The sequence below is a fragment of the Centropristis striata genome, chromosome 5 (assembly GCF_030273125.1).
Source record: "Centropristis striata isolate RG_2023a ecotype Rhode Island chromosome 5, C.striata_1.0, whole genome shotgun sequence".
Taxonomy (NCBI): Eukaryota; Metazoa; Chordata; class Actinopteri; order Perciformes; family Serranidae; genus Centropristis; species Centropristis striata.
In genome coordinates this window covers 16787662-16813445 of record NC_081521.1, presented here as the reverse complement: position 1 = coordinate 16813445, position 25784 = coordinate 16787662, and the positions used below count along the sequence as shown (strand labels likewise).

Sequence of the window (25784 nt, the reverse complement as noted above, 5' to 3'; positions counted from 1 at the left end):
TAACATCATTAAATCTGCAAAGTAACTAGCGAATTAACAGATATAGTGGAGTTAAAATGACAGAATTTGCCTCCAAAATGTAGCATATATAGGTTCAGTTCCATTTTAATGCATATTTAGTGTTTGTTCAGTGTATGTTTGCATGCATCTATCTATCTATTACCATGCATTAAATATTGGAATTGTCTGCAGCCCGTTATAGGAGAAGAATGCATTCATTTTTATCACCGAGTCCAAAGATTTAAGCCCTTTCGCTGCCTGTCTCATATCTTAGAGTAGTCTGGTATGGTAGCTTTAATGTGTTGTCCGTTTCTCCTGCTAGATTTATTATTTGACTCTGAAAAAGGTGGAACCCAAATAAAGCTTCATAAAGTTTAACAAGGCAATATAACACTTCATAAGAAGGTGCGTAAAGTCGAGTGTTTCCATGTGTTCAGGCTCTGTTTCATTACAGTAACAGGTGCTGTGTGTGTGTCAGTATGTGTGTGTGTGTGTGTGTGTGTCTGTGTGTGTTTGTGTGTGTGTGTGTGTGTGTGTGTGTGTGTGTGTACCTTGACAGTTGGGGTAAGAGTGGAATCCAGACCTGCACTGTTCACATCGAGGACCCTGGAACTCTGGTTTACAGAGACAGCGACCGGACACATCACAGCCTTCAGGCAGAGAGCCGACAGAGCTGCAGCCGCACACTGAAGACAGAAAGATAATTAACATTTATATGCTTTTAATGTGAAGGAGAGACCTGTTTCCACCTGATATTAACATCTCTGGCATTCTCATCTACACCTGGTATTAATAATCATTCTGATATTTTGACACTAGGAGTGGGGGAGTGGTCTCCAGTTGTTATTTACCTGCATTTAGCCTGTAAAAAAAATAAAAATAAATGAATGACTTGATAAATAAATTCTAATTGTTAAATGTTTTACATACATGAATGAATATGCTGAAACAATGTTTAAAAAAATAGCCATTAATTAATGAATTGAGAAAATGCATTAAATAAATTATTGATTATCTTCAGTTGTATTCATTCGATTTTTTTTCTTTAAATAGCAAAAAAATATATGCATTAAAAAAAGAAAATTTAAATATATGCAAAATTAAATAAACACATTTAAAAAATTATAAAAATAAATAAATACAATTTAAAGGGAACATTAAGTATGCAGTAAAGAAATAGGGGAATTAGTACAAAGGTAAATAAATAAAATGCAGAAATACTGCTTTATGTCATATTATATGAATTAATTACTTCCTACATTCCGTTTTCGGACTATAAGCCGCGCCTTTTCCCCCATTTTTCGATTCTGCGGTTTATATAACGGTGCGGCTAATCTATGGATTTTTACAGCTAACGGCCACTAGGTTACCTCCTAAATCTATGGATTTAACAGGTTACGGTCCACCAACTTTAACTCTATGGGCTCTATTACCTATTCGCTAGGAGCGGCGGGCTCCAGCAGGAAAAGCTGGAGGCAGGTGTACGTACCATATCGGCTGGGTTGCCAGATCGGCTCGGGGTCGTTCATATACCTTTAAGCTATTTTTCACTTGTCTGTGTGTATTTGTGTCGAAAGCTACTTAGTTTGTCGGAGTCGCCGTGCCGTAATCAGCGGCAGACGAGCCAATCTGGCAGGGCGCCGGAAAAGAGTGAAACAGGTACGCGCAAAAGTAAAAGTGAAACCGAGAGTGGTACGAGAGACAGAACGAGAGCAAGACCGACATTACGAGAGCGAGATAGTTTGTGCAAAGGAAGTTTTCATGCACAAACCGTCATTATGGAAAACAAACGTAGAAATGCATATGATGCAGCTTTTAAGTTAAAGATAGTCAATCTGGCTGTAAAAGAAGCTTCCTCAAGCAGCCATCTCTTTCCCGACAATCCCCTCTGTGCACGAACCCTTACATATGGTAATTAAACATTAAAACACCTGCGGCTTATAGTCCAGTGCGCCTTATATATGTACACATCATTCAATTTAGCTGCTGCGGCTTATACTACGGTGCGCCTTATAGTGCGGAAAGTACGGTATTTAATTTTAGTTTTAGCAGATTTAATGAAGCATTGATTTATTTATTGAGTTACTTATTCATTCATTTTTTATCTTATTTTGGCAGCTTCTTTCCAGCACACTTCTTCATTCACACTCCAAATGTTGTCCTGCTTGGTGAACTAAGTTTGACTCTTACTAACTAACTTACTTACTAACTACAGAAGAGTCCCACATTTATTTACACACTGAATCAAAAAATGCACAATCATAAGCATCCTCTAAAAAACACAACAAACCTTTGACGAAAAGGGAGTAGATGCGAATATTTAATTTCAACATGAAGTGTTAAATGTACAGCCAATTCTGTTAAAAAAAACAACAACAAAACTGATAAAATGATTGTGAGGTGACTCACGTTGGCAGAGCGGGTAGTTGAAGTATCCCGGAGCGCACTGGTCACACTGAGAACCCTCAAAACCTCCACGACACACACTGTGACCCGTCACATAGTCACAGGATCCGTCCAGACAGCCAGGACCTGAACACTGACAGGCTGCACACACACAAACACACAAACACACACACACACACACACACACACACACACATGCACGCACACACGCGCGGACACACACACTAATAAATAAAACAGCACAAACACAGACTAATAAATAAAACCTCTTCTGTGTTTTCTTTACAGATGACTGTGTGTGTGTGTGTGTGTGTGTGTGTGTGTGTGTGTTTACCAGCCCCACTGACTTAAAGCTGTAAATCTGTTTACACAACTAAGTGGAATGCTGTTTATTCAGGAGTGTGTGTGTGTGTGTGTGTGTGTGTGTGTGGCTGCTTCTGGGAGGTAAACACACACAGGGTGAACAAACAATAGAGAGAAATAAATAAAATGTCTGGAATTCTCGGCATTATTTGTTTTATTAGTATTTTTGTCTGTGTGCATGTGAGCACAACAACAACAACAACAACAACAACTGGCCCCCAAACAGAACGTCTTACTCTCTGTGTCGTTGTGTTTCATTGCAATATATGAAATCTATATAAATATATAAGTCCTGCAGTTCTATGGAATCAGAACAATTCAAACATGTCTTTGTGCAGAATAACACAGTTAGAATGATAGAAAATATAAATCGAATAAAATGGAATTTATATATAAACACTTTCCCAAGTGCCCACAAGTGTCCTGAATGTTGTAAAATCTGTTTTCTCCACATATTGAGGTATTGTCATATTTCCAGCCTCTCCTGTCCTCTCCTCTCTGGTCTGTGTAAACAGCCTCTCCTGTCCTGTCCTCTCCTCTCTGCTCTGTGTAAACAGCCTCTCTTGTCCTCTCCTCTCTGCTCTGTGTAAACAGCCTCTCCTGTCCTTTCCTCTCTGCTCTGTGTAAACAGCCTCTCCTGTCCTCTCCTCTCTGCTCTGTGTAAACAGCCTCTCCTGTCCTCTCCTCTCTGCTCTGTGTAAACAGCCTCTCCTGTCCTCTCCTCTCTGCTCTTTGTAAACAGATTTTCAGTGAATATTTGTCACGTGACCGTGAGCAGAATCAATCATGTCTTCACAGTGTCTCTGAGGAGCAGAATTTAATGTTTTTAACAGGATCTGATTAGAGCAAACACTTTGTTTTAAATGACACATGTAGAATAAAGAGATTCTGACACAAATATCAACATTTAACAAAAATTTTGGTCACTTTTTGTAACGGGAAACTTCCATAATAATGATCTGTTCAAGGACAAGTTCAAATTTTGAGGATGATGCCTGTTTTTGCAGTTTCTTAGATTTTTAATATTGAATATTTAGAGAATGCATATAAATTCCACCTTGTACCTATTTTTCTTTTGCCAAAAACTTCACTTGTACCTGTCCATTTTTATATTTTAGAGTGGTTAGGATTAGTTGATTGAAAGAATATTAACTATTTATATATGTTAGTTAATAATTTCTCAATATTTGATGTTTTCAGCTTCTAAAATGTGAGAATTCACTGCTTTACTTTGACTTATCATTAAAGTAAATTAAATATTTAAGGATGTTGGTTGGACAAATCAAGATTTGTAATGATGTGACCTTGTATTCCAGTGTATTTTTCTGTGTTTTCTGATGTTTTATAGAGCAAAAGATTAATTATCCAAGAAATCGGGCAGATGAATCGATAATGGAAATAATGGAATAATGAGTTGCATGTCTGTTATAAGCGCGTCTCACCCTGACAGTTGAGTCCGTAGAAGCCCAGGGCACAGGTGTCGCAGTGGTCTCCGGTGAAGCCGTGTTTACAGATGCAGGTCCGAGTCCGAGGATCCGGTCTGCACGAATTATCCACCGTCCCCGCGGCACTGCACTCACAGTCTGCAGGAGAGGACGCAAAATACAGTTACTGAACTTCTGATAGAGAGAAAGAATACATAATATTTATCACAAACTAAACAAGCTGTCCCAGCAGCACACTGACAGGTTTCTGAACAGTGTTTTGGTTTAATCCCAGTCACACTGCTGATTCTCCCAAAACTCCCCCAAACACCTGACATCAACAACAGAACATGGGAAAGATCTGAGTCAGTCTGAGGCTGTTTAGATGGAGAAGCTCTGGATAGAAAACGCAAAAGTGGCGTTGTGTTCTCACTTTTTATTCCTCGTTTAGACGAGCGTTTTTAGGGGGAAATCTGCGTGCATAAGGTCATTCAATGTCGTATGCAGCAGGTGGCTAGGTGGTGCTGTGAAGCACTGACACACAACGCCAGCAGGAGCCCCTTCTCTTCTCTCCTACTTCTACTCTGAGTAGCGTGAAATAGCCGACAGTCGAATTGGTGCATCAAAAAACGTCTCTAGGAAGTTTAACCAAATGAACAAAAGAAAATGCAAACTGAGTAAAAAAAAAAAAATCTCATTTATGCTGGGTTTTTTTTTATAAAGAAAATTAAAAACAGGTGGAAAGTTCTTGTCTCCCCCCGTTCTGATTATTATTATTCAGTTTCATAACCCTTTGAAAAACAACTAAGAGGAATAGTCTATTAGACTATTTCCATCGTCAGTTCAGTCAGTCATGTTTGTTGTCGTTTGCCTGGACGTCACATGGATGTTACGTAAACGTGACGAGAGCCAACGTGAGCTGATCAGAGACACTTTTGTGTTTTTAACCCTTTAGGCAGAGACTCAACAGTGTTATTAAGATTTCCACTCTGGAGGGTGGGTTCAATTTTTTGCGTTTTTAAGCCCAAAAAATAGTCGCCGTCTAAGCAAAAGCCACATCTGATAAAATATTTTGTCGTTTTCACCAGAAAGCGTTTGTAGTGTAAACACAGGCCCTAAACCTCACCTGGATCCATCCCATCCTGCTGTATTTACTAGAAAAGACTATTATTATTAAATACTGTTTATTCCAGGAGAAAACAAAAGGAGGAAAACAGAAATCCTTACTGATGATCTCTCCGGCAGGTTTGGCCTCTCCGTTGTTATTGTTGGAAGGATAGGTGGGGATGGCTGAGAGAGAGAGAGAGAGAGAGAGACAGACAGAAAGAAATATAAGGAGGGGAAAAAAGAATGAAACTTAAAAATAAATAAATAATAATAAATACAAAATTTTAAAAAAGAGTCTGACTTTGGTGATCTGATTTCCAAAGAGACTAAAAATAGATCATTAGAGTTAAATATTTGAAATAAAAATGCACAAAACATCCATTCTGTGTGATAACGAAGATCGTGTGAGTCTTAGATTAATATATTTGAGAAAGTGTTTTATCATCTTGTGATATTAAGCCAATATTTTGGGAAAGTTTCTAATTATTTCTAGGCTAAATTATTTCAGGATCCTCAGTCATTATTTATAGCTACTTCTACTGCTACAGTCATGGAAAAAAAATATTAGTCCACCCTTGTTTTCTTCAGTTTCTTGTTCATTTTAATGGCTGGTACAACTAAAGGTACATTTGTTTGGACAAATATAATGATAACAACAAAAATAGCTGATAATAGTTTAATTTAAGATCTGATATCTAGACATTCTCCATGATTTTATTGATAATGATTTTGGTTATTATCAAGAAAACCATGGAAAATGGCTGGATATCAGCTCTTTAATTAAACTCTTATCAGCTATTTTTCTTGTTGTCATTTTATTTGTCCAAACAAATGTACCTTTAGTTGTACCAGCCATTAAAATACACAATAAAGCAAGGAAAAAACAAGGGTGGTCTAATCATTTTTTCCATGACTGTATGACTCGTATGACCTATTTTTTCTCAGCAGGTTGATTTAAATGCTCTGTCCCCTCTCTGTGACATGTTTCTGCCAATCTGACTCACGGTAACAGTCGGGGAAGTTGAGGAAGCCGCTGGCGCAGGAGTCACAGTTCTCTCCGCTGTAGTTTGGTTTGCAGAAGCAGCGTCCAGTCAGATCCTCACAGGTCCCGTCTGTGAACTGAGACTGACAGTCACAGGCTGCAGAGAGGAGACGAGGAGGACAGTCAGACACACAGAGGAGAGCCGATACATGATCTAAATGATGGATTTATGATGTTTACTGACGAGAGCAGGCCAGCGGGGACTCCATGGTGTGTTCAGGGGAGCGGTAGTATGTGGGGATGCATCGCTCACAGTTCACTCCCGTGGTGTGATGCTGCAAGAAGAACAAGAGAGAGAACTTTAATCAGAAACCAACAATTAAACCATGCACACTGAGTACAGATCAGAGCATGCATGCAGATGGCACTAGGGACGGGGGGGGGGGGGGAGGTATGTCATAGCGACCCAAATCTGTCCCCCACTGTCCATACATAAGGCGACAAACATCGCCGGTATAACAGGATTAATGTTCCATTAGTTAGACTAATTTACATTGCAGTGCACAGAGAGAGTCCGGCGTTTATGTGCGTTCAAGGTGTACACGAATGTCAGAATTTCGGAGCTTCGAGTCAAAATTTTAATCATTTTAATCAGATTTCCAACTCGGAAAGTTGGATGAATCTTACCAGCCCGACATAGAATTCATCTGCCACTCAAGTAAACACTAGTTACTTGTTTTGTTGTACATTTGTAAGGCTGGGAAGCGCTGGGAGGACTCAGCTTTGGGGTGACATTTTTCCGAACTCCAAGTTCCAACTTTCAGTGTAAATTGAACACATAAGTGACAGATAATCGTTTTGTAATGTTGAGTAGTAGCTAGTCTGACAATAATAAAAAACAATTGCTCTTACCTGAAGAAGGTAAAATGTAAAATAAAAGCCTTTTTAGGCCTTTTTTAGGTGAATACATTTTAATATTGTTTTTTTTTTTCTATCTATAATGTTATTTTAATTTTGGTCCCCCCAGTTCAGAAATCCCATCTGCACCCCTGGATCAGAGTCACTATGTTTAAACTCTATATTATGGACATTTTCAAGTATTTCTCTCAGTTTAATCTTCAGGAAGCATCATTTCTTCAGACAACACAACCCTCTGACCTGGAAACAGTCATTCACTCTCTCATATTCTCCATCTAGATTACTGCAGGTTGCTCCTCTCCTCCAGCTGGTTCAGCAGCTCGTCTTCTTACCGCTTTAAACAGCTGAAATCACCCTGATTGTCTTGTACACTTATTAGATTGTTGCAAAGTCTGAACTAAAATCGGTAGGTGTTCGAGCTTTCTCTGTAAGAGCTGCAGACTCACTAACTTCTTTTCAGTCACTTCTTTAAACCCTCTTTTATTGACTTGCTTTTTTATAATGTTTTCCACCTTCCATTACCTCAGTCATTACCTTCCCTCGGGATATGAGAGTCTTGTGATTGATCCTACACTTTTCTTTTATCTTTTATCCTTTTTATTATCATAAGAATTGTTTTTGTCCTCATGGGATCATTCTCCTCTCATTAACTGTTTCTGTCAGAACACTTTGTATGCTGTTGTTTTTAAAAGGTGCTATATAAATAAAGTTATTATTATCATAATTATTATAACAAGATACAGAAATAAAATAATTAAATTAATGTGATTGTGCAGACTGCAAGTGAGGCGTGTTGTTACCTGACAGTTGAGGCAGACTCCTCCTCCTCGGTGGTGTCCGTGAGCGTCCACGCTGCCTCTCCTCTGGTCCACCTCGGGGTCGTAGTAACAGTCGAACGAGTGACGGTTACAGTTACACGCTGAAATATATAAAACATAAGTCTCACAGTCAGAGACAGACAGACAGACAGCTGGAGGACAGAGACAGACTGAAAAAACAAAACAGTTACACTTCTCATAAAGAAATAATAATCAACCAGACTGAATTAGGTGAAGTGAGAGACGTGAAAATGACAACTTAAAATATTGGATGATGATGAAAAATCTGAACTATCTTTTACCAAAAAAGTATCAGAACTTTTCACAAACACACAAAAAGCATTCATGTTAACCTGCAGGGACAGAGCAGCTGGCAGCAGGAGGAAAGAGAGAAACGAAGAAGAAACAGTGGAGGGAAAGAGAGCAGACAGTTAGTCAGAACTTTCCATCCATCCATTTTCTTCCGCTTATCCGGGGCCGGGTCGCGGGGGCAGCAGGATAAGCAGGGCATTCCAGACGTCCCTCTCCCCAGCCACAACGTCCAGCTCCTCCTGGGGGACCCCGAGGCGTTCCCAGGCCAGGAGAGAGATATAATCCCTCCACCGTGTTCTGGGTCTTCCCCGGGGCCTCCTACCAGTTGGACGTGCCCGGAACACCTCTAACGGGAGGCGCCCGGGAGGCATCCTTACCAGATGCCCAAACCACCTCAGCTGACTCCTTTCGACGCGAAGGAGCAGCGACTCTACTCCGAGCTCCCTCCGGATGTCTGAGCTCCTCACCCTATCTCTAAGGCTGAGCCCAGCCACCCAACGGAGGAAGCTCATTTCAGCCGCTTGTATCCGCGATCTTGCTCTTTCGGTCACTACCCAAAGTTCATGACCATAGGTGAGGGTTGGAACGTAGATGGACCGGTAAATCGAGAGCTTTGGCTTCCGGCTCAGCTCCTTCTTCACCACGACGGTCCGGTACAACGCCCACATCACTGCTGACGCTGCACCAAACCGCCTGTCCATCTCACACTCCGTTCTACCCTCACTCGTGAACAAGACCCCGAGATACTTGAACTCCTTCGCTTGAGGCAGTACCTCTCTCCCCACCCAGAGGGGGCAGTCCACCGTTTTCCGAACTTTACTACTAATAAATACAGTCATAGATAAACTCAGAGTCAGAATATGGACAGAAAACCCTCAAAATGCTGCATTTCCTGCTCAGTGACGAGCCGATGTCTGATCTGAGACTTTAATCTGTGAAGTCATTCACATGTTCATCTCTCTGCTCAGCATCAGTCAGCTTGTTTCCAAACAAACCACAAAACGAGAGAAATGAGAGAAGCTGTAATTAACAGCATCTCTCCCTGACGTCTGATCAAAGTCACTCATCGTCTCTTTGCCGTCTGAAGCAGAAATAAGATGCTCAGGATGTTTTTATGAATCATAAAAGAGTTATTTAATGTCTAATTACAGTCAGAGATCAGATTTGATCTCTGACTGTGAGATTTGATTTTAACATCCTGTACATTAAAAAGGCATTTAAAGCTGATATAAGGTATAGCCAGACAGATTCTTTATTTATCCCGAAGGAAATATATATAAAAAAAACATCCAGCAGCAGATTGCAAACATACACTAAACATGCATTCAAAGTTAAACTTAACCTTTAAATAATGAACCTATAACAAATCTCAATCTATATTAAAACCTTTGGTGAACTATTAAACATTTGCAGAGAAATTGGACTTTACAGGGAAATGACCAGGACAATAGTGCAAAACAAATATTTCCACAAATATAGCTGATGGTGGAAAATTAAATCAATCTGAACTTTAATATACACTGATCCTCTAAAACCATGGTGTTGGACGGTTGAAGATAAACATTTGATCTTTTATCTTTATGTTGCAGTTTTTATGACTTAATGATCCAAAATGTTTGCATGTTATTCTGTATTAGTGTATTGTGGCTGAATCAGCTCCCAAACCATGTGTGTTTTCAGCCTTATGTTACAGCTGCAGAATTGACTGCAGGGACATTTTTGTTTATTTGCATCACATTCATGTGAGACGTGCTGCTGAAGACACCAGCAACGTTTCCTTTTGACATTTCTTTCTGTCACCAACTATGACTGTAATAACCCTGCTGTTGCTGCTGCTGCTGAACGCCATCATGCCGACTTTGTAACATAAACAATGAATAAGCTGCTTGGTGAATTTCAAAATCTAGTTTTGAATTTCTAATTGTTGTATGCAAGATACAGTGGTGAAAAAGTAGAATTACTCAGGTACCACAAGTACAATTTTGAAGTTCTTTACTTCACTATTTCCTCTTTATGTAACTTTATACTTCTACTCCACCACATCTTAGAGGTAAATATTGCACTTTTTACTCCACTACATTTAGCTGACAGCTTTAGTTACATTTCAGGTCACAATTTAACATAAAAACATGATCAAATTAAACTGATTATGCATTTTCTTTTTATTAAACAGTATATTAAGTAGTTAAAATTAGCTCTATTGTAAGCAAATTTAAAAATGCTGCAAATAATGCATCAATAATAACAATAATGTAATAATATATATTTACAATATATAAAACATTCTGAATAAACTTACTTTTGATACTTATAGTACATTTTGATACTTTTGTACTTCTACTTCAGTAAAGTTTAAATGCAGGACTTTTACTTGTCATGGAGTCATTTCACAGTGTGGTATTAGTACTTTTACTGCAGTAGAGTAATCTGATTACTTCTTCCACCTCTGCCAAAATAACTACATCTGGACGACGACTTGTAAGAAGTCTGAGTTCAGGCTTTGGCAGGTTTGTCCAAAAGATGACATGTAAACTAAGCTTTTCTGAATGCAGTATGGAAATTTTTTTACATATTCACATAATTCACCTGACATGCATTTGCATCTAAATGCTTCTTTGTCATGGGTAATTGTTTTACAGTCGCACTGTAAATACTTCCTGACTGTTAGAGCGACTTCCTGTCGTCTCGTCTTCACCGTGTTTGATGTTTGAAGGGAACCAGTGGAGACGACAGGAGAGAGACTTTGTGTTGTGAAACTGATTATTTAGATTAAAAGAATAAAGAGGAACAGAAATCTAACACTGAGCTTCACTGGACATGTATGCAGTCAGAAGATCACACAGCGCTCACCGCAGATAAAGAAAGAGAACGTCACACATGCAGAAACTCCAGACAGACGTTTACTCTCCAACCAGACGGAGTGAAACTGAGATTAGAGTTTTGTTCTTATCGGAGGCTCAGCGCCGGAGAGGTGGCGGATCAGTAAACCAGCAGCTGCTTATCCTGCAGCTCTGATAGCAGCGAGGGTTTCTTTCTGAGCCACACTGGACTAAACCAACGGAAAGAAGAAAATAAATCTAAAAAAGGCTTCAGGACGAGCCGCTGCACTGAGTCAGTCAGCTGATAAACTCACTGACACATTCACTCAGAAACAAACTGTAGAAAAGAGCAGAAAATTATAATTAATGTTCAGAAAAGGAGCAAAAGAAGTGTAAATTGATCTAACCCAGCATAGTAAGTTTTATTTAGGACTTATTTATTAATATTATTTATTTAAATGTGTGTGTGTGTGTGTGTGTGTGTGTGTGTGTGTGTGTGTGTTGTTGAAGTAAAGCATCCTTGAGTGTCTAGAATTATTATTATTATTATTATTATTATTATTATTATTAATAATAATAAATAGATTAATACATAAATAAATAAAATACAATAAAATATATATAAAAACAATTTCAAAAATATTAAATAAAAATATACTTCAATTAAATTATATTTTGTAAGACATATTTGGTTAAAAACTATCTATTAGTATCTATATAATATTTTTTTTATCTTCTATAAACATGTACAACTCACATCATTTATTAAATGTGTTATAATATATTTTTTTCTCCAGCACCCACCAACCCTTACCTTACATATCTATATATTTACACAAAAAATACTTATACTCCTATTTGCAAACAAAAAATAAAATACATAACAATTCTGCATATGAAATATATATAAAAACAATAAAAGTATAGTTATACTAAATTGTATTTATGCTGGACATATTGGGTTCTAAATGATTTATCTTATATCATAACATAAAATAAAATAAAATAAAATAAAATAAAATAAAATAAAAATGTATTTCTTCTGTCCTGTATAAACATGTACTACCCCCCATAATTAATTATATGCGTTATAACTTAAAATATTATATTATTATATCGCTGCACCTAATGAAAATCATGTTTTTGTACAATAAAAATCCCAAAGAGTTTCTTTCATCTGTCTTTTCAAGAGCCTGAAACTGAAAGTGTAGTTTTCTGTTAATATTTTAAAGTAGGTTAAAAAAATGGAATAATTGTTTGCAACCATGTTAGCTCTGTTGAGGCTTAGAGGAGCTGCTGCAGGCCGGGGACAATATGAACATTTTCTAAAAATCACACTGAACTCTAAACTTTTCTGTAAAATAAAACGTTTCTCCAGCAGTATCAGTTAGATAATGAAACAACCTTGCAGCCTGCAGCATCTCTCTGCAGTGTGTTTCATATCCGCTGCCCTTTGTCGACCTTTCATCATGTCGCTGCTTGTTAAATATAACTGCAGCTTCAATAGCAGCTCGCACATGGAAATAACACAGAGTTTGATAAGGACGACGGCTGCAGGACGCAGTCACAGAGGAGGTTTTAAAGCTTTCAGCTTAATGTTCATGACTTCAAATAAACATTAAAATTAGTTAAAATATATTATTTTAAAATTCCTTAAAAATGTTAAATCTATCTTTTAAAATACAAGTTATTGCAATATATGGGAAAAACTGAAAAATATTGAAACAAAAGAAAAAATAATTCTCAAAATTTCCTTACAAAGTTAGATTTAAAAAACCTAATGTTGAATATTACATACTGAAAACTTCTCCAGAAAGTTAAGGCACATTATTGTTTTTAATAAATGTATCAATTAATTTATAATAAATGTTTCAAGTTACAAAAAGGTCACTTAACAAAAAGGTTTAAAGATTTTGTAGACTACTAGACTAGCAATATTTCTGCAACACAAAATATTATATATTCAATGTAATATAATATTTTTGACAAAGTCTATATACAGCATGTCAGTACCACAACAAAAATATATTAAAATAAGTAAAATAAAAATAATATAAAATAAAAATATGAAGCAAGGGAAGAAAACTCTACTAACTCTCACTAATCACTTTATCTTAGTAATTATTGCTTGTCTTCATTTATTTTTTTTATTCAATTTGTATTGTTTTATTCCATATAACTTACTTACTATTTAATATTTTTTACCTTCATCTTCTTACGTACTATACTTATGTACTTTTATGTTGAGCTCATGAACAGATTTTTTATTATTCTCAGCACAATGACAATAAAGATGTATTAAAATGAAAGGAAAACAAATTGAAAAAAGAACAATAAATCCTGACAGCTTCTAATATGCTTTACATTTTTACTATTTAACCTAATAACCATGACAAGTTATAACCATTATAATAAGTACTATATGTACAATGATAACGTTAAACTCCAGCATCAAAGCTACAGGAACATCTCTTAATGGAGACAGATCTTCCAGCACAGGAAAGACGTTCTGTATATTGGTATACTGTATAAAGATGTTGATAAAAATCACATTTTTATCAGCCACAAGGCCTGAAGCTTCAGTTCAGACGTGTGAAAGTTATTAAGAACCAACAGCAGCTCAAAGTCGCTCTGCTGAACCAACTCAGAAACACAGAAAACACAGAGAACACATTCCACTGCAGGGATCACTGATCACTGTGTGTGTGTGTGTGTGTGTGTGTGTGTGTGTGTGTGTGACGACTCACGTTCACACTCGTTGGCGCTGTAGGTCGTGGCTGGTTTCCATGGCAGCTGGTTATATCCGGGGCAACACTGGTCACATGACAGGCCACAGGTGTTGTGCTGACAGTCGCACTGCAGCCTGTAAACAACAACAACAACAACAACAACATTAACAACAGCAAGAGGGTGAGTGAAGAAAACAACAGAAAGAGATTAAAATAATTTGCAGTTTTATTTTGAAATCAACTTTAAATGCACGCACACACGCACAGCACACTTGTGCTTTGGGTTAAACATGGTCTGAAGGTGTGAACTCTTCTCTAAAGTTCACATTCCTCCTCACGTCTTTTGCTGCGTCACTTCAAAGACTCAAACAAGAGAAATAAAGAAAGAGAGAAAGGCAGTGTGTGACAGAGAGTCAAAAGGAAAGACAAAAGCAGAAATAGACCCCCAACAATGAAAGAGTTAATCTTTCTCCTCCATCGACGGCGGCTGACTGTTTCACCCGACTTTTAATCCGATTAGTGTTAGACCTGCAGAGAGCAGCCTGGACACAGCAGGAGACAGAGGAGAGACTCTGCTAGGGATGGAACATCACCTCACTGATGTTCCTGAGGTTTCAGCAAATCGAGGTGGAGCCAAGTTATGTCTGGAAAATACAACTAAAAATCTCTTCTGGAGCCTTCAGAGTTAAAGGCAATCAAGTTTATTTCTCTAACAAGAATTAAACCCGAGTTGATGTTCCAGAACTTTTTGCATCAGTTTATATATTTTATAAGCTATTATCTGGTTAATCTCCTCCACATCTTCTAAAATCATTAATTTATCCCTGGTTACAATGGAAACTGAACACGTTTTAAAATACATTGAAATTACATGTAGAATAAAGTGATTCTGACAGAAATATGACTATTTTAGGCTTCTTTTTTGTCACTTTTTCTAATGGAAATATTGCGGCTTCCTGTTCCTTAAAAGTAAATGGTTAATTTTTGACCACTCAAAGCGATTTACACTACAGACTGCGCTCATTCACCCTTTCACACACACATTCATACTGGTGGCAGAGGCTACCCTAAACGGTCCCACCTGCCACCATTGGGAATTCATTCACACACTGATGAACACAGCATCGGGAGCAATTTGGGGTTCAGTATCTTGCTCAAGGATACTTGGACATGTAGGCTGCGATGGTCAGGGATTGAACCACCAACCAACTCTACTAACTGAGCCACAGCCGCCCTAAGTGACTTGTGAGGCAAAGAGTAGGTCCTGTGTATTTGTTTGATTCGCTGCTGCTGCTCCAAGGAAGCACACAGAGTCCAGAGAAACAAAGGAGAAAACAAAAAGCGGTCAACAAAAAGATGGCTATCTAGACTCGCCTCTCCCTCTCTCATTCATTCACACACTGATGAACACAGCATCAGGAGCAATTTGGGGTTCAGTATCTTGCTCAAGGATACTTTGACATGTAGGCTGTAATGGTCAGGGATTGAACCACCAACCCTTTGGTTGGGGGCCTACCAACTGAGCCACAGCCGCCCCAAGTGGCTTGTGAGGCAAAGAGTAGGTCCTGTGTATTTGTTTGATTCGCTGCTGCTGCTCCAAGGAAGCACACAGAGTCCAGAGAAACGTATGGGTTTTAATTATAATCAGTAATGCACGTATGATGTTCATGTGTAGGCTTGATGACGAACGTGTCTCAAAGCAGATCATGAACAAAGGAGAAAACAAAAAGCGGTCAACAAAAATGACGGCTACCTAGACTCACTTCTCCCTCTCTCCCGTGCAGGTGAAGCACACTCTGATATAATCTACCTGTCAGCTGTCAACTACGGTGCTCACCTGACTCAAAATCATATTAATTATATGGCTCCTACAGGAAACTTTCGTAACTGATGATCCGTTCAAGGACTGTGGGAAAGTTTAAACTCTGATGATAATGCCTGTTTTTACAGTTTCTTTCTACTATAAACATTTGATTTTTGTCGCTCTTGTAAAGGACACATAGGTTTGAGAGGGTTAAATAAAGTTATAATAATATTATTGCTGATTCCATACAGCCAGAAGCCCAGAAAAGTTCACTTTGGTCATTGTAAGAAATTCTTCTCTCTGACCTTCAGTTTCTCTTCAGGTTTCTGTCTATAAAAACACAGCGGCTGTTTTGAAATAGAGTGAGCTGAGAGATAATCTCACATCTGCAGATCAGCTTCATTTAGTCTGCAGCTGCTCCGTGAAGCTGTTGTTGTTGTTGGAGTTGATTTTGGTGTTTTGGTTGATAGCAGCATGTATTTAATCACACTAGGGTTAAAACACACATGGTGCAGTAAAGCCAGGTCTGTCTGAAAGGGGTTTTATGTGTGTTGCTCTCTGGTCAGAGCTGATAACGTCTCTGTTATTGTGTTTCAGCAGCTCATTGTGTTTCTGCTCTACCTTCACTCTCTCTCTCTCTCAGTTTAATTCACATGCTCACTCATGTGTACCTGACCTCCTCCTCCCTCCCTCTCTTCATCCCTCTTTCCTCTCCCTCTCTGGTGATCAGTTCTGCTCAAGCGTTTTAGGAAACCACTTTCAATGGACGGTTTCCACCCAGATTCACTGCTTCCTGGTGCTGATGGTGAGCAGCTTCCTGACCGACTCGCTCAGCATTCAGACAACCATAAAGCTTCATTAAATTCTCTTCAGGCTGTTATTGTGTTCCTGAGAGGCACATTATCTCTATCTGAGAGAGGAAAATCACAGGAGCTGTAAATATACTATAATAAATATAATAAATAACAAATATTACGGCGAGTATATTGAAACAATTTCAGATCTTTTGGGATCAGCTGTGTGGGGAACTGGACCACAGAAACAGACAGAAAAATAAAAAAAATGCAACGGAATTCCATTCAATGTGCATATTTTTGTGCATAACTGAATGACAATAAAGTCTGTCTAAGTCTAAAATCAAGCAAAACTTTGGTGGAATTTCTGTCAATAAAAAAAAAGAAATATTTTTGTTTATTTTTGAGCTCTTCTCTCATCACTTTACAACCCAACTCGTTCAAAACAATCCATGCAATATCATCAGCTCTACTCCAAATGCTCTTGGAGCTAAATTTAATAATTTTTGAAACTCTTAGTGTGTTTATTTTAACCATCACCAAGTGATTTTTCAGTGGATTGAGTAATGCACTTGCAACCAAACTTTGTATGTGTATATTTTTTATAAAGTTGTGTCCCATCTCAAGGTTATCTCCTGCATAAGAAATTAAGTTGCACAAATGTTTTATAGCAAATACACCGTAATGTCTGAGCTTAAAATATGCTTTTTAAGATATTTGGACTGTAAATTTTCCAAAGCATTATTATATTAGTTTTATTTCATATTTATTTGACTTGAAACTTTTTTTTACAAGAAAATGTTCATATTACGTCAGTGTATTAGGGCCAAGTATGATATAAAAATAAATAAATACAGACCTGGGGGAGGGGGTTAATATTTCGAAAAAAAGTGGTAAATCTACGAGATAAAAAGTAGAAGATTCATGAGAAAAAAAAGGCGGAAAAATAGGTTCGTGTTTTGTTTTTCATGATCTGCAACAGCACGGCAAACACCGTACTGATGTGGATGAGCTGAGAGTTTTGCTGCATCAGGAACTACAACGCAGTGAACAGATGAAGGATATTGCTGCTTAGATCTATGACACTTTAATCTCATAAATCTATTTTTTTCTCCTAGATCTGCCACTTTAATCTCATAAATACACTGTCAAATCATGTTTGCCATGAGAAATAGTGTCACTGAGATGAAATGCTACTCTGGGGACTAACATATGTCACATATGAAGAAACTTCGGTCCACTGCAGCTTCTTAAAGAGAAAAAAAAATGTCCGAAAGGTTAAACTTCAGACTTTGTTTCTGTCAGTGATGTTAATAAGAGCAGCTACAGGTGCAAGCTTTAAAATCAGAGCTGCTGTTGTCTGAAACACACCTGCTGCACACAGAGACTCAGTTAAACAGTCCAGCATTGATGGAAGAGTTCACATCTGCATTCTTTCCCTCTGACACAAACCTGATGAGGTCAGCAGGGAGAGATCTGAATTCCTCAACTGTGTTTCTCATCCATCAAACACCTGCATTAAACAGATATACTCTGAGTGTTTGATACAGATATAAACCACCCTGCAACTGGAGATCGGTCCACATCCCTGACTGTTTAAAATACCACAGTTCCCCCTGAATCTAAAATACCACAGTTCCCCCTGAATCACACATGCAGAATTCTTTAGATGCCGGTTTTAATATCTGCAGAAACAGTCTGACAGGGTTCATGTCTCAGTGACGACTTCTTCCATTAAGATGATGATTCTGTTCTGTGTGAAATACCAGACGAGTCCCAGATTAAACAGTCTCTCTCCTGACAAACAGCTGTGTGTGAAGGTCAGATCTGTAGCTGATTAGTTTTAACTATTAATCTCTCTGCTTTCATACCTTACACATAACTCTGTATTTCTTTTATGCTTTTTTGTTCTTTTTAAGCATTTGTGAAGGACTAATTTGCAGAGAGAGCTGTTGCAACTACTTTATAAATCTAATAAGTACTGTTTGAGCTGCATGAAGGGAGTTTATTGGAAAACTGGACCTCCATTACGATAAAAAACGAAAAAAAAAACAATACAAGCCCTGCATCACAACACAATCATGGCTAGAAGTAGAGAGAACTCACAATTCACAGTTAAAACGCAATAAATCATAAAAAAAGGGTTAGGGTTAGAGGTTCACAGATTGTTTGACATGTGACTGTTCATCTCAGCTGTGTCATTCAGGGCTTCACAGTTGTGCAGAGTAGTGCAGAATTTTATTTTTTTTACAGGATCTGATTTGTGCAAACTGTTGATTTTTGGCAAAAATGTAAATGTGATGTATCCAATTAAACAATTTCATTAAAAATATTACTTTAATATTGCTTCTTTAAGCTTTGTTGTTAAATTTTTACATTTATCACATGATTTGTTCAAGGATTGTCAGAAAATTGAAATTGAATTTCTGTTTTTTTACAAATTTATGTCAGTAATAAATGGGGAAATTTTGGCAATTTTATGAAGAAAACATGAGTTTCAAACCCGCCGGCAAAAAGGAGTGAATGTGTTCAGGAGGAGGAGTTTAAATCATGTGTTTACTGACAGTAAGAGAAGATTTGTGCAGTTTGTCTTCACGCATGCAATCATTTCAGCACCAGAACTATCAAACAATAAACATGTTGCAACATTTCCTGCTGCTTTTTATAACGGAGGCACTGTGCTGCCTCTGATAACTTCACATAATATTAGATTTTTATGAAGTGTAACATCTGGGTTTTAAACTTTATATCACACCAAAAAAGCTACATATTTAATATAAGTGATGCATATGTTGAAACGAGATAAGATGCACACAAAAAGTTGAATTTATCGTCTATAAAAAATCATTTTCTGATGGGAAACCGTGCAATTTCTCAAGACAAAATCAGATTTATTAATGGGGAAGTGATCAATTTGCAATCTGCAACAAATAGCATCAAATCTTAATCACAGACTTGTCTCCATCCTGTTAACATTCACTCACTGCTGGAATTCACTTTAATATAATTTATGTACTAAACACACAAAGGAGTTATAAGAACACAAATTATCTTCCTGCATAGATTCTTCCTTTTTATACTTTGTTATTTTTATCTAAAAACCAGAGGAAAAGAACTCCACACAGAGGTTCAGAAACAATTACACTGGAACACACACACACACAGACACACACACACACGCACACACACACACACACACACACACACACACACACACCAGCGGAGGTAATGATTAACCCAGACGTCGTCTCACCTCTCCGAGCTGATCCTGAACTGGAGGTGATGCAGCAAAGTGGAACCAAATGGTTCTGGACAGAACAAACTATGTAAACATTCATTCAGAACAGCCAGCTGGAAACTAATCATCCAACAAGATTTCTGCTCCAGCATGTGCAAACTAATCAGGCGTTAAATGTGTTTTACCTACTTCAGGGTTTCCGGAGATTTCAACAAGTTCAGTTCAAGTTTAAGACCTCTTTTTTAACTCTCTGAAGCCCACTACAGGTCAGAATCTCCTTATTCTACATGTGTCATTTAAAATAAAGCATTTGCACTAACCAGATCCTGTTAAAAATAGGGACAGGAGAGGCTGTTTACACAGAGCAGAGAGGAGAGGATTTCATATATTGCAGTGAAATACAAGGACACAGAGAGGAGAATGTAAAAAAGCAACAAAAAAACCCAGCTCTTTTGGGTTCAGAGGGTTAAAACTTCTTGGTACATTTTCAGTTAAACCTCTACATTATTAACACGACCTTCACTGTGAAGGTAACATACTGTACTTTACACTTTCAGGCATTTACAGTAAATACAGTTTCAGTATGATGTTATACTATTTATTCTCAGGAGATGTGTATCAACATGCTTTATTAGCATAATCTCCTGATATCCTCTGTAATCCCACAGACAGGCAGCGGAGCCGGGACTCACTCAGTGACTGTACATGAGATGCAGACTCTCTGTGTTAACCTGCCATACATTATCCTGGCAGCATAAACACACTCTGTAGTGTAAATATATACCCCAGGGCCAGAAACAGATTAAAGCACACACACTGTATGAAATGTGAACCATTAAAGCACCTCAGTGTGTTTAAGACTCAGCTGAATTACACATAATTGTGTTGTGGAGGAGATTTAAATAACAAATTCTACAGTTTGTTTCAACCTGCAGCAGCAACAAGATTTCGACAAAGCCTGGAAAGACTGACTGTACAGGCGAAAACATTTTCCTCACTGTGTCCTTATGTTTCACTGCAATATATAAAATCTCTATAAATCCATAAGTGCTGCAGCTCTATGGAATCAGCACCATCACAACAACCCAAACATGTCTTTGTGCAGAATAACACAGTTAGAATGACAGAAATCTGAAAGTTGAATTTCTCTCATAAATTATTTTCTAAAAATTGGAATAAAATATAAGTTATAGATAAACACTTTTCCAAGAGCCCAAAAGTGTCACAAATATAATAATATAAAGAACTGTTTTCTCCACATATAGTACATATCAAAGTATTGTTATGTTTGCATGACATGTCTCCTGTCCTCTCCTCTCTGCTCTGTGTAAACAGCCTCTCCTGTCCTCTCCTCTCTGCTCTGTGTAAACAGATTTTCAGTGAATATTTGTCACATGACCGTTGGTCTCGGCAGAATCAATCATGTCTTCACAGTGTCTCTGAGGAGCAGAATTTAATGCTTTTAACAGGATCTGGTTAGTGCAAACTCTTTTTTTCAAATGACACATGTAGAATAAAGAGATTCTGACACAAAGATCAACATTTAACACAAGTTTTGGTCACATTTTCTCTTAAGGACTGCAGGAAAGTTCAAATTTCAACAATAATTCTTCTTTTTACAGTTTCATTTAATGATAAACGTTGTATTTTTGGCGACCTATTAAAGAAAACATGTTTCAATCCTACCGTCAGGATGATGGAAAAGCATGTAAACAAAGAAGAGGAAATCCAAATATGTGAGGAAAATGTAACTTCTTATGTGATGAAAGTCTCCTGCACGTGTGTGTGAAGTGTGTGTGCACGCTTACAGATATGTATACACACGTCTTCTTACAGTAACTGTCAGGCCTCACAGAGATATTACAAACAGCCATCAAACACACACACACACACACACACACACACATGGAGGATGGAGGGGAAGTCTCATTTCAGCAGCTTTAGTTTAAACACACTGACAGACTCTGCTCAGCGTCTCAGACCAGACACACACTGACTGCTGCAGAGTTACTGCTGGATTCATACAACACAGAGACAGGAAACAAAACACCAGCAATTCTGGCTTTAGTATCTGAATTAATATAATTCTTCTGCTCCTATTGTGACTCATATCTCTCTTCAGGAATTCAACCTTCATCCAGGTCATCAAAGTTTATAAAGATGCTGCTCGACACGTCTGCATCTCATCAAAAGTCAAGTGGACTCCAGATCCATTAAAAATACGATAAATGACGGTAAACTAATAATAATTATCATAATTATGGAGCTGGCGGAAAGGGGTTGAAATTCTAACAAAATAATTTCCATGATTAAAGTTGTAAATGTATGAGGAAAAACTCAGATAGTCTCGAATATTAAAGTGGTACATTTGCAACAAAAAAGTCACCCATTTTTCTGTCACTTTGCCAGGCTGGATCAACACAAAACCACAGACGCTATATTCAGGTTTGTTTGTTTTTTCCCATAAATATCCCACTTTAATCTTGGAAATTGGAAAGAGTTTTTTTTTCTCAGTATATTGCCCCCCTTCCCTGGACTTTGTATTTATTTATATTTATATTTATACATATTTTATATTTTCATATCTTTTGAATTTAATTTAATTTTTAATATACAATATACATTATACACCTTCATAGATCAGTGAGATAAAATTATAATGAACAAAAGTAAAATTCTGATGTTATAATGTTGATATCCTAAAAATATATAGAGATGAAAGTAATACATTTATGAGAAGAAAACTCACAATTTTATGGAAAAAAACATTAAAACAAAGATGATAAAACATGAAATATATTTTTATAAATTTATATCTATAAATTTGCCACTTTCCTTTATTTTATCTCAGAGAATATACAATGTTATTTCTTATAAATACCCAAGTTTTTTTCCCTCTGAGTATTGCCCTCCTTCCCTGAACTTCACATTTATTTATTTAATTTTAAATCTACTGATCATAGATCAGTGAGAAAAAAACAACTAAAACACACACACACACACACACACACACACACACACACACACACACACACACACACACAAATAAAAACTAAAATTATGATGTTATAAAAGATAATTAATACTTTTGAGATTCAAATCTTTCTAATATATTTCATAAATCCCAATTACTTAAATTATGTTAAAATATAGAATATAAACATTAGTGCACTTTTTCTTGCGGGTCTCAGGAGGATATACTGATAATTGTTTCTCTTGTTTTTTTAAAGAATGTTTTTCTGAATCTTTCAGAGTTTTCAGTGGTTTTAATTAGGAATGGATCCCCAGAAAACTTGAGAAAGTATTTCTTGTTGATTTAGAGTCCACAGAGAGAGAGACGGAGTCCTCAGATTAACAGAAGAATCATAAAACAAATGGAGCCACCTGCCTCCGTCTCTCCGTCTGCTGTCAAACAAATCACTGCTATCTGCTGCAGGAGGTCAGGGTCAGAGAGAGGAGGCTCCCAGCAGAAGAAAGTTCACCTCCACTGTACAGCACAGTGTCTCACTCTCACACCACCTCCCCTGCCTTTCCTGTCTCCCTCTGAAATCCCTCCTTTCCTCCCAAATTCCCAAATCCCTCAACAAGGAGAACGAGCTTCATCCCGGCTTCCCAGGAGACTCTCTGTACAGATTCCTCAACAAGTCCTCACACGTGTGTGTGTGTGTGTGTGTTAATGCATGTGTGTGTGTGTGTGTGTGTGTGTGTACAAAGATCACCGCAGACAATATTTATTGGCGGTTATGTGCTTGTTGAAGCCTCGTCTGTGTGTGTGTGTGTGTGTGGGTGTGTGTAATGTGTAAAAACAGTGATGAGAGCTTATTGTAAAATCCCTCACAGCCTGCAGGCTACACACACACAAACTGCAGACCCCCAGTGATGTACTCGTGCAGCACAAACACAGTGACACGTGTTATTAAATGAATCACATACTGCCCACTTCCACTCAGGAAGACACCTACACTTATCTGGAAATTCTCACACACACACACACACACACACACACACTTATACCCACATGCATTAAAACAAGCTCCATCCTGTTTTTGTGCTTCAACAATAAAAACTAAATAAAGGACAAGAAGTTGTCATCAGGAAACGCGTCTTCCTCTGCACCTCCAGCTGTTTCACTCCCAATAAAAACACTAAAAAACTGCAGAAAAACAACACTTCTTACTTTATAACTTTTCGACTGTCTCCCGATTGGCTCTTCGCCGCCTCCTCTCTTCCTCTGTGATTAAATCAAACTGATAAACTGGCTTATTCTGTGAGCTGTGTGTTTCCATCAAAGCCACAAACCCCCCTACATGATGTACCGCTGTCAGGGCTTTAGCATTACTGAGAGCCTCATGTTCTGCAGGAGCGCCTTGAAGCCTCAAGTTAAAACTCTGAGCACAAAAGCGCCCGATGCCATGCATTTTTCAGTAGAAGTTAGACTTTAGTTTCACAGCATTTATTTAATTGGAAGCAGAACGTGATCATTTATATTAGTAGTTAATGTGAAATTTTGGTAGAATCTTAACCGAACGGTGTCTAATTTGGGTTACGTTACATTACTTACTCAATTACAGCCACATCAGGACCACTCAATTTTTCATGCTAAAAGTTAGAAGTTAAAGTTCTTGTTCTGCTTGTTGGTTTTACTGAAGTAAAACCAACAAGCAGAACAACACCTTAGTTAGAGACAGAAGACTCAGTAATCTGAAGCTGTCTATTTTTTTTTAAAAAGTGCAAACAGACTGACTGGGCAACATATCGATATAAAAAATATATCAATATTTTTTAAATGTGATATGGAATTAGACCATATCACATATATCGATATATTTCAATTTTTTCTTTCTTTATATATAGATGCTGCCTTTATTAGGGTTTGTCATATTTAGTTCTTTTGTAATGTTCGTTATTCTTTTTTCAAATAAATATATTTATTTCAGAAAAAGATTGGCCTATTTCATTTCATTGGCTATTTTTAATTAAGATATTTTTTTTATTTAAATGTGCACTCTATGGAGCTTTGATTTTTTTTTAAAAGGTACTCTAGTTGTTATACAGTATTTTTGTTCATTTAAATAAACGGTTTCAATAAAACTATTTGTGACGTGTCATATTTGACTTGACTTTGATGAACATTTGTGATAATAAATATTGGGATATATATCGTATTTCGATATTCAGCCTAAATTTATCGGGATATGACTTTTGGTCCATATCGCCCAGCCCTAAAACAGATACTTTCAGTTTTGTCATTATTTTGTGTGAAGTTAACTTAAAAATAAAAATGATTCATTACTCTCCTGACAAGGTGAGATATTTTAATTTATTTCAGGTGTCAGGTTGGTTCTGGAGGTATTTGTCTGGACTTGACTTCACATTTGACACAAACTCATGAAATGAAACGTGTACCTGAAGATTTGAAGCTGAATCGTTATTAATGTCAAAGATGTTTCGTCACCCGGCTCATGTGTAACATATCTGGCTCCTGATTTGCATTACAGGTGAGCAAGTAAGTCGTCCAGACTCAAACTGGCACAGATCGAAACCACAGCAAAGAATAATTGTGCCTCAGATCAGATCAGAGCCGTAGCTCAGGGGGAGGAATTTAGTAGTGTTGTGCATGTGTGTGTGTGTGTGTGTGTGTGTGTGTGTGTGCAGCAGGTAGACGTGTCTGAGTCACTGTAATAACATAAATCATTTTATAAGTCGCTGTGTTCACCAGAACTTCGTCTGATCTCCAGTCAAGGACACAAACACACATGCAGCAGAATAATCCAGTCAAAACAAGTCGGTTTACCACAGGACTGAGTCATGACAGTCTGACTGCTGAGCGTGTGTGAGTGTGTGTGTGTGTGTGTGTGTGTGTGATTGATCCTGGGTGTGAGGAGGCTGGATCTTACTTGTAAGGGTCTGTGGGGTCCTTGGCGTTGCAGGCCTCGGCGTGTCCGTTACACACACAGCGTCCTCCGATGCTGATGTCTTTGATACTGTAGTAATACTGTCAGATAGAAACAACACAGCAGAGTTTTATCATCAGGATGCTTCAGACAAAGGAATAGTTAGACAGTGGTGA

At 37.6% G+C, this 25784-nt stretch overlaps 1 protein-coding gene across 2 annotated transcripts in view; it reads right to left on the bottom strand.

Annotated features, from left to right (window-relative positions):
* Nucleotides 1-25784, bottom strand: part of lama5 (laminin, alpha 5) — a 158557-nt gene that overhangs the window by 81944 nt on the left and 50829 nt on the right. For both annotated transcript variants that reach the window (XM_059332817.1, XM_059332818.1), the window contains exons 6-14: nt 25612-25709; nt 13897-14012; nt 8001-8119; nt 6527-6617; nt 6305-6439; nt 5421-5483; nt 4212-4352; nt 2410-2547; nt 552-686 (exon numbers count right to left, since the gene is read on the bottom strand). In XM_059332817.1, coding sequence (XP_059188800.1) covers nt 552-686; nt 2410-2547; nt 4212-4352; nt 5421-5483; nt 6305-6439; nt 6527-6617; nt 8001-8119; nt 13897-14012; nt 25612-25709 — 1036 coding nt within the window. The remainder of the gene's footprint in view (nt 1-551; nt 687-2409; nt 2548-4211; nt 4353-5420; nt 5484-6304; nt 6440-6526; nt 6618-8000; nt 8120-13896; nt 14013-25611; nt 25710-25784) is intronic.